Source organism: Carlito syrichta, unplaced genomic scaffold (genome assembly GCF_000164805.1).
Source record: "Carlito syrichta isolate Samal-C Ts95f unplaced genomic scaffold, Tarsius_syrichta-2.0.1 Scaffold288937, whole genome shotgun sequence".
Taxonomy (NCBI): Eukaryota; Metazoa; Chordata; class Mammalia; order Primates; family Tarsiidae; genus Carlito; species Carlito syrichta.
In genome coordinates, this window is record NW_007233033.1 from 7,446 (window position 1) to 16,906 (window position 9,461).

Here is a 9,461-nt window from a genome sequence, read left to right on the forward strand (position 1 = left end):
AATAAATCAAAAAATCAGCCGGGCGTGGTAGCGCATGCCTGTAATTCCGGCTACTCGGAAAGCTGAGGTGGAAGGATTGCCGGAGCCCAGCAGGTTGAGGCTGCGGTGGCCGGGAGCAGCCACTACACTCTACTTTGGGTGACAGAGTGAGACTCCAACTCAAAAAAAAAAAAAAAAAAAGACTAGCTCGTTGAAACAGATTTGGCTCTGAGCTTCCCAGAAGCCAAAGGAAAGAAGGCAACAGGAAGAGTTATAGTAGTAAAAAAAAGCAATCTCAGTGCACAGGTGACACAGAGGGGCAATAATACCAGACAGGAGTTTCTTCCATGGTTACTTGAAGACAGAAACACCATCCTCCTCAACCTGCTTTCACTAAATGTAGCAATGAGTATCGCAGGGGCTACTTCTTAGACTCTTCTTCAACAAAGCCCAGGAGCCAAGGAGTAGCATTCTTTTCTCCCCCTTGAGATAACTATGACTCAGCTTCTGAAATGTGTTCAGTAGCTGAAAGGACACCTGCCTTTTCAGGAAGGGTGTCTCAGTTTAAGGCAAAGGACCAGGCAATGTGCCTCGTGGGTTTAGAGTCGGACAGACCTGGGTTCTGATCCCAGATGCAGACTACCTTCCTAACAATGTATCTGCTTAGAGTGTCAATATTGTGCTCAATGCCACAGTACCCGAGACGAAATGTGGGTGGCAGGTGACAGCTGTCAGAGCTGTCACCCCAGCACTACCTGCAGCTGCTGGACAGGATCCTGCTCCTGGCCTATATTCCAGACCCTGTTGGAGAGAGCGTTCAGGATGTCAGTCTGCTCCCTGCAAGCCTCAACTTGCTCCCTATATGCCTGGAGGGCAAACTGGGTATTTTTGTCGATGAATTTCTTGGCCAGCACTTCCTCTTCATCAAGCAGTAATCTGAGTTCAGTGAACTTGTCCGTCAGCCAGGTTTTACTTGACTCTGCATGAGCCTAAAAAAAAAAAAAAAAATCCAGTTGTAGATGATATGTTTGCTAACCAGGAAATTCAGAACAGTCAAAACAAAAAAAAGTTATAACATCTAAAAAGCAAATTGGCAAGATCAGCTTATAAAAACCAAGGCTCTCCTAAGTACTAGCCATTAACAATTGGAAAATGCATGGAGAAATACAGATTCTTTTTAAAATGAGGGGGTGGAAGGGTAGAAAAATATCTGAAAATAAACTTAACAAAAACTATAACGACCTATATAAAGAAAAGTATAAAATTGTATTCAAAGATGTTAAAAACAAACCCTGACTCCATGGAAGAAAAAAAACACATCCCTGACTGGGAAAATTCATTACTATAAAGATGCTATTTGTCTCTAACTTAACCTATAAATATGACAAAATCCCAATACAGATCTTACCATGAAGATTAAAAATTACTAAATTATTATGGGGAAGAATAAGCACAAGAAAAGCTAGAACTGCTTTAAAAAGATCAATAAAGAAAAAACTGGCCGGGCTCGATGGCTCAGCCTGTAATCCCAGCTCTTTGGGAGGCCGAGGTGAGTGGATTGCCTGAGCCCGCGGGTTCGAGACCCACCTGGGCAACTTGGCGAGACCTCATCTTTACATCTCTACAATAAATAAAAAAATCAGCCGGGCGTGGTAGCGCGCACCTGTAATTCTGGCTACTCGGAAGGCTGAGGTGGCAGGATTGCCGGAGCCCAGCAGGTGGAGGCTGCGGTGGCCAGGAGCGGCCACTGCACTCCAGTCTGGGCGAGAGAGTGAGACTCCAACTCAAAAAACAAAAAGAAAAGAAAAGAAAAGAAAAAACTACCTTATTTGATAATAAAACAAATGGCAAATCTATAGAGTCTAAAACCATATGGTCTAAGTACAGAAAAAAAATCAAGAGCACACAACAAAGCGTTAATTTTTATTTTTAGAGACAGCCTTTTGCTTTGTTGCCCAGCCTAGAATACAGTCATGTGACCATAGCTCACAGCAGCCTTGAACTCCTGAGCTCAAGCGATCCTCTTCCCTTAGCTTCCTAAGTAGCTGGGACTAAAGGCATGCACCACTATGTCCAGTAAATATTTTTAAATTTTTAAAAATTTTATGTAGAGACAGGATCTGGCTATGTTGCCCACACTAAAAGTTTAAGAAAGAACTCAAACTGGGTGTGATGGCTCAGGTCTGTAATCCCAGCACTTTGGGAGGCGAAGCTGAGAGGATTACCTGAACCCAGGGGTTTGAGACCAGCCTGGGCAAAATGGCAAGACCCGCCAGGTGTGGTGGTGTGCATCTGTAGTTCCAGCTACTTGGAAGGCTGAGGCGGGAGGATTGCCTGAGCCCAGCAGGTGGAGGCTGTGGTGGCTGCAAGCGTGCCACAGTACTCCAGCCTGGGCGACAAGACTGAGACTCCCCAAATTACATACAGACAGACACGTGTGTGTGTGTGTGTGTGTGTGTGTGTGTGTGTGTGTGTGTGTGTGTGTGTGTGTTGTAATATAACAGTGGCATTTCAAATTATTGGGAGGAAAAAATTATTTATTCAGTAAATAACACTGGCACAACATGCAATTAACCATGTATTTGAAAAAACCCAGATTAAGTTCTTCCCTTATATCATGTACAAAAATAAATTCAGATGGAACCCTACTATGAACTAAGATTGCCAAAAAATGCAAGTCTGAATCTGATCATGCCTCTAGATCTAAATAAAGGACACAATTTAGAGGATAGAGGAACATGTACACTATCAGTTTAAGAAATATATTGGCCAAGCATGGTGGGTACCATGCCTGAAATCCCAGCACTTTGGGAGGCTGAGGCAGGAGAACTGCTTGAGCCCAGGAGCTTGAGACCAGCATAAGCAATATAGCGAGACCTCATCTCTACCAAAAAAAAAAAATATATATATATATATATTAGCGGACCTGATACCTGTAGTTCCAGCTGTTCAAGAGGTTGAGATGGGAGGATCGCTTAAGCCCAGGAGCTCAAGGCTGCGGTAAGCAGTGATTGTGCCACTGCACCCCATCCTGGGAGATAAATTGAGACCTTGACTCCCCCCCCCAAAAAAAGGCCAGGTGTGGTGACTCACACCCATGATTCTAGTACTTTGGGAGCACTGAGATGGAAGGATTGCCTGAACCCAGGAGGCCAAGGGTGTTTTCTTGAGTGGGGAGTCTCACTCTGTCACCCAGGCTGGAGTGCAGTAGCACGATCATGGCTCACTGTAGTCTCCAACTCCTAGGCCCAGGCTATCCCTTCCACCACAACCTCCTAAGTAGCTGGGACTAAAGGTGCATGTCACCACACCCAGTTAAATTTTTGATTTTTTGGTAGAGGTTTCACTATGTTGCCCAGGTTGATCTCAGTCTCCTCAGCTCAAACAATCCTCCCACCTCAACTTCCCAAAGTGCTGGATTACAGGCATGAGTCACTGTGCCTGGCCTCCTTATACAGTTTTATACTATCCTAGTTTTTAAATTTTTAAAAACGACACTGTGTTCATGCATTACTTATACAATGAAAAGATTTTTTTTTAATTGAAAAAAAAATCATAGGCCAGCCCCTTTCCTTGGCCCAAATATCTGTACAGTGCACACAGCAGAAAGACCCCAGGTATCCAGTCAGAGGGGGTGGGCAGGCTCCTCTGTATACCACATTCTCTTCTCACGAGACAGCATGTGGTCTGGCAGGAGATAGATGAACTTCCTAAATCTGTTTCCTGTACATGTCCTAGGCAGTGGATAATTTCTGACACTAGCTCAGACCACAGGCCTCGTGGATTAAATTGGCTTGGAGTTAGCCTTGCAATTGGTCCACATAACTAATACATAGTTGCAATGGGTCAGTGGGCCTGGACACAAATATATCTTTATTGAATGACCAGATGAAGCAAAGAAAATGTGTTCCATACCCTTGATCTGTGAACGCATGTAAACAGAGGACCTCTGTAGAAAAACCAAGAAAGCAAATGTCTCCTCCCAACCAAACTATGCTCCAAGCATTTTCTACAAATCCACTTTGTAAGGAAGAATATACAAAAGAAGCTTAACGATACTACACTTTGTTCTCTCAACACAGGGATCACTAGGATTTGAAAACAGCCACCAGAAAACTGAAGGTGTAAGCAGATGAGGCCAATTATGCAATGAGGTGAGAAAGACAGAGACAGAGAGAGACAGAGAGAGAGAGAGAGAGAGAGAGAGAGAGAGGATATTCGAGAATATTCTGGTAATGAAACAAGGAAGTATGCTGTGGTTTGGGTCACGTTGGCTACACTGGCTCAAAGTGAAGCTGGATTCCAGCTGAACTGGCCTGGGATTTGGACACCGCTGCGTGGAGCTGACAGCTGGGTGAGGGCCTGACAGAGTCTAGTCAAGAAGGGTCTAAGGACTGTGGGAAAGAACCTGACAGCCGTGAAGCCCAGTCAGCTGAGGCTGAGGGATTTTGCATGGGGAGTGCTACCTCTGTGTGAGCCTATCTATCTGTGGGTCCTGTGGAGAGTACAGAGCTGCATGGAAGGAGCTGTTTCGCTGAAAAAGTGTGACTTTGGACAGCCCTACTATGGGCGCCTCTCACGGGATGTACCACCAGGGAAGGGAGGCGTGCTCTCCAACCCTGCCCAGGCCACTTTGGTACTGGGACCCCTTAGACTCTGCTATGGTGGCAGTGGCCATGCCCAGCAGGGGTAGTGGAGACCAGTGGTATCGTTAAGGTCAGCCGCATGACTTGGCCAGGTCCCCATCTTTCCATTTCTTGTCTGGCAAAGGCTGGTTCATGTCACTCCTGTGAGTCCCCTGACGACCCCATGCTGTGGCTCAGTCCTGGTGGGTCGCAAGGAAAGGGACAGAGCCAGGAACTGAGCTATTTATTCCACACCCCCAGGGGTTACTGGGTTCTGTGCCAGTCTGGGCTTGTGTGTCTCAAGTCCATTTCCTACCCATCCTGAGCCCTCCAGGCTGCATTTCCAGGACCCTCCTTCAGTCTGGCTCTGGTCCATGGGAGGAGGAATTAGAGGGGGATCAGAGGGCAGGGGAGCAGCCAGGGCATCCCTCCCATCAGGGCAGGGTCTCCAGGAGTGGCTGCCTCTCTAAGTCTCCTCCACCCTCCAGCTCCCACAGGACAGGCCTGCTCTGGTTCCAGCTTCTGCCTAGGTGGCCCTGACCCCTACACTCTGCTAGTGCCAGCCCAGGGATGGAGGTGGCTTCTGTAGATGCTGTCTCCCCACTTTCTGGTTGGCTTCTCAGCCTTTTCCATGCTGTGTCATAATCCCCTCTGTCTGGAAGGTTCAAAAAGAAGAACATGGCCACTCTGCTATATTATCTAATCCCAGTTTATGTAAAAAGTTAGGGTAGCAGGTTGAGTGCTGAATTTTCCCTACACCTGAATGTATTGGCCCCCAGTCTTAGTCCATTTTTGGTTGCTTATAACAGAATACCTGTAACTGGGTCATTTATAATAAAAAGGAATTTATTATTACAATTATGGAGGCTGGGAAGTCCAAGGTCAAGGGGCTGCATCTGGTGAGGGCCTTTTTTTTTTTTTTTTTTGAGTCAGAGTCTTACTCTGCCACTCAGGCTGGAGTGCAGTGGCACGCTCACAGCCACCGCAGCCTTGACCTGCTGGGCTTGGGCACAGCCTTCCAAGTAGCTGGAACCACAGGCATGTGCTACCATGCCTGGCTGATTTGTTTGATTTACTGTAGAGATGAAGTCTCGCCATGTTGCTCAGGCTGGTCTCCAAATCCTGAGCTCAGGCAATCCTCTCGCCTCGGCCTCCCAAAGTGTAGGGATTACAGGCGTGAGCCACCACACCCAGCTGAGGGCCTTCTCGCTGACAGACACTCTCTGCAGAGTCCCAAGGCAGCTCAGGGCATCACATGGCGAGGGGTCTGAGCAATCTAATGTGTTAGTTGGAGTGTGTCTCTTCCTCTTTGTATAAAGTCACCAGTTCCACACCAGTAATAACACATTAATCCATTAATCCAGGAATGGATTAGCCCGTTCATGAGGGCAGAGTCCTTATGACCCAGTCACCTCCTAGAGGCCCCGTCTTTGAATACTGCCTCATTGGGGATTACGTTTCAACATGGAAGGAATAAATATTCAAGCGGCAGCACCTCCTGAGGTGCCGTGATGGGGAAGCAATCAGTCTATTGACAAGGAAGTAAGAAAAAAAATCATTTAAGGGGTGCCAGCTGGGGATTCATGACCAAGTCCTTCTTAATTGTTCTCTAGAAAGGGGGGTTGGTTAGGCCTGGTTGGTTGGGCCTGGTTATTCACTGACTTCTGAACAATAGACTTTGGACAGGTATGAATTTTATTGATTTTAATTTGTTTACAAAGCTGTTTTACGGGTTAGTTTTCAGGTGAATGGCCTTTTCCCTAATACTGCCTCTATGTAAGTAAGCACGGAGCAGCATGGTTGCCTAGGCCGCTTTGCCACAGACTAGACTTGCCACAATGCAACAGAAGGGCATTGGGATCCTTATGCATGTTTGGGCCTTTCTGCAGATGCATCACTTCTAGGATTGTGTCTCAAAGGAAACAAATTAAGGTGCCAAAAATGTTCACTGCACAGTCTGGAAATAATCTAAATTTTCAACTTTAGGTAAATGGCTTAATGAATCATGGTAGATCCATATAATGGTATATCCAGCCTCTAATACTGATATTTAAAAACAACTTGTTTTTTTGTTTTTTTTTTTGACTCAGAGGTTCACTCTCTCACCCAGGCTGGAGTGCAGTGGCACGCTCATGGCCACCACAGCCTCCACCTGCTGGGCTCAGGCGATCCTTTTGCCTCAGCCTTCCAAGTAGCTGGAACCACAGGCGTGCACCACCATGCCCAGTTAATTTTTTGTTTTATTGTAAAGACGAGGTCTCGCCAAGTTGCCCAAGCTGGTCTTGAACCCCTGGGCTCAGGTAATCCTCTCGCCTCAGCCTCCCAAAGTGCTGGGATTACAGGTGTGAGCCATCATGCCCGTCATAAAAAGAACTTTTAATGACATAGAAAAGCATTATGATCTTAAACAAACAAAAAATGACAATAAAAACCCATATATAAAGTAACATATATGGCAGTGCAGTTGCTAATACCTGTAATCCCAGCACTTTGGAAGGCCAAGGCGGGAGAATGAACCTGGGGGGTAAGACCAGTCTGAGAAACATAGCAAGACTTTGACTCTACAAAAAATGAAATTAGGTGGGCGTGGTAGCATGCTCCTGTAGGCCCAGCTACTCTGGAGACTGATATAGGAGGGTCACTTGAGCCCAGGAGCTGGAGGCTGTGGTGAGCTGTGATCATGCTACTGCACTCCAGCATGGGCAGGAAAGTGAGACTCAGACTCAAATAATAATAATACTAATAATAATAAAGTGACACATAGTTTTGGTCAGTTGGGGTGAAGGAGCTGATATGGAAAATCCCCCTTCCTACTTCAAATACAGAGAAGTGCTCATATAATGAGCACATTTTAAAATTAAAATTTAAAATAAAATGATATGACCAACCTCAAAATAAAACATACAAACAGCTGGGCACGGTGGCTCAAGCCTGTAATCCCAGCACTTTGGGAGGTGGAGGTAAGAGGATTGCCTAAGCTCAGGGGTTTGAGACCAGCCTGAGCAACTTGGGGAGACCTCGTTTCTACAATAAATCAAAAAATTAGCTGGGCATGTGGTGCATGTCTGTAGTTCCAGCTACTTGGAATGCTGAGGCAGAAGGATTGCCTTAACTCAGCAGGTCGAGACTGTGGTGGCAGTGAGTATGCCACCGCACTCCAGCCTGGATGACAGAGGGAGACTCTGGCTCAAAACAAAAACATACCAAAAAAAAAAATGAAATTCTCAGGTGCCAAAACCAGAGAGAAAACAGTGTCAGTGGCCTGGGTAAGAGTTGGAGCCGACTGATCTGGTAGGGGTGGAACTGGAGGTGTGTGCAGGTGAGAGACATATCACACCGCGACCTGGCCTTCCAGGGGGAGCACAGGGCACCCCGCCTTATTGCCGCTAGGAGTGGGAAGGAGGGGACATCAAGCATCCACAAAGAGCTGCTCCATCCATGAACAAGGCACCAGAGAAACTCCACCCACCGGCCCAAGGAAGGGGAAAGGAATCTGGTCATCCACTCAGGTCATCCACTCAGAAAATCACCAGCAAAACAAACAAAACAACAGATTTACATCAAGCAGACTTGGAGTCCTAATTCATGGACTCTCAAAACTGAAAATTTTATATAAAAACGGGTTTGAACTACTAAACTCATGACATCTCCTGAAAATGCTCATGCCACAGTGCTCTGAAAGGGAACTCTCACAACTCAGGGCAAAAGGCATACCCATGGTAAATACCTACTGAAGGCACAAACAAGGAAATGAAATACCATGTCTCACCATGAAGGAGGATATGATATTAAAGTTGTATGTACAATAGGTCTCAAACTATATAAAAGCATATACACATACAAGGAAAAAAATATCAAAATGTGAATAGTGGTTGGTCAGAAGTTGCAGGATGCACTATTCTATCTGATTTTTAAAAATCTGCTTGTTGATCAGGAATTGAAACGTAAATGTCCACAGAAGTCAAGTTGATAACACAGTGAGGGAAGTGGGCAGGGTGGGGCCAGGAAATCCTGTGCTATTGGAATATCCTCTGCTCAGCTCCATCAGTTCCCATGTAGGAGTGCAAGCAGTAGGTGGTGACATCTTTCTACTTTTCCAAATCTAAATGTTTATACAAATATCTCTCAGCTTTAAAATGCTGACCACTAATTCCATTTTTCTTTTTACCTTATGGAGGCCACTTATGTGTAAGTCTAACAAACCTTTCACAGGATTTGTATGCTGAAGACTACAAAATACTGGTGGAAGAAAGCAAAGATCAAATAAATGGAGAGATATACCATGTTCATGGATTGGATAACTCATCATAGTAAAACTGTCAGTTGTCCCCAGATTGTTATACAGGTTTAACACAATTCCTGTCAAACCTCTTTTTCTTATAGATATAGACAAGATTATTCTAAAATTTATTTATTTTTATTTTTATTTTTTTTGAGTTGGAGTCTCACTCTGTCGCCCAGACTGGAGTGCAGTGGCCACTCCCGGCCACCACAGCCTCAACCTGCTGGACTCTGGCAATCCTTCCGCCTCAGCCTTCCGAGTAGCTGGAACTACAGGTATGTACTACCACGCCCGGCTAATTTTTTTGATTTATTGTAGAGATGATGTCTCGCTGCCCAGGCGGGTCACGATATTCTAAAATTTAAATGGAAAGGCAGAGGAACTAGAAGATCTAAGATAATTTTTGGAAAAGAATAAAGCTTGTAGCAAGCTGAATGGACTTAGAGTCTATAAATATTGAGTGATCTTTCACAGAAGCAAAGAACTGAGTATCACATGTTCTCACTCATAAGTGAAACTTGAACAACTATCAAAATACTATAAGAAAAGAATTGACAGTAGCGGGAAACTGGGGG

General features: G+C 45.3%; 1 protein-coding gene across 1 annotated transcript in view; it reads right to left on the bottom strand.

The window, feature by feature from the left end:
- TRIM14 (tripartite motif containing 14) overlaps nucleotides 1-9,461 on the bottom strand; it is a gene marked incomplete at both ends in the record, with an annotated part of 22,030 nt that overhangs the window by 6,520 nt on the left and 6,049 nt on the right. The window contains one exon of the mRNA XM_021710427.1: nucleotides 736-968. Within this exon, the coding sequence (XP_021566102.1) occupies nucleotides 736-968 (233 nt within the window). The remainder of the gene's footprint in view (nucleotides 1-735; nucleotides 969-9,461) is intronic.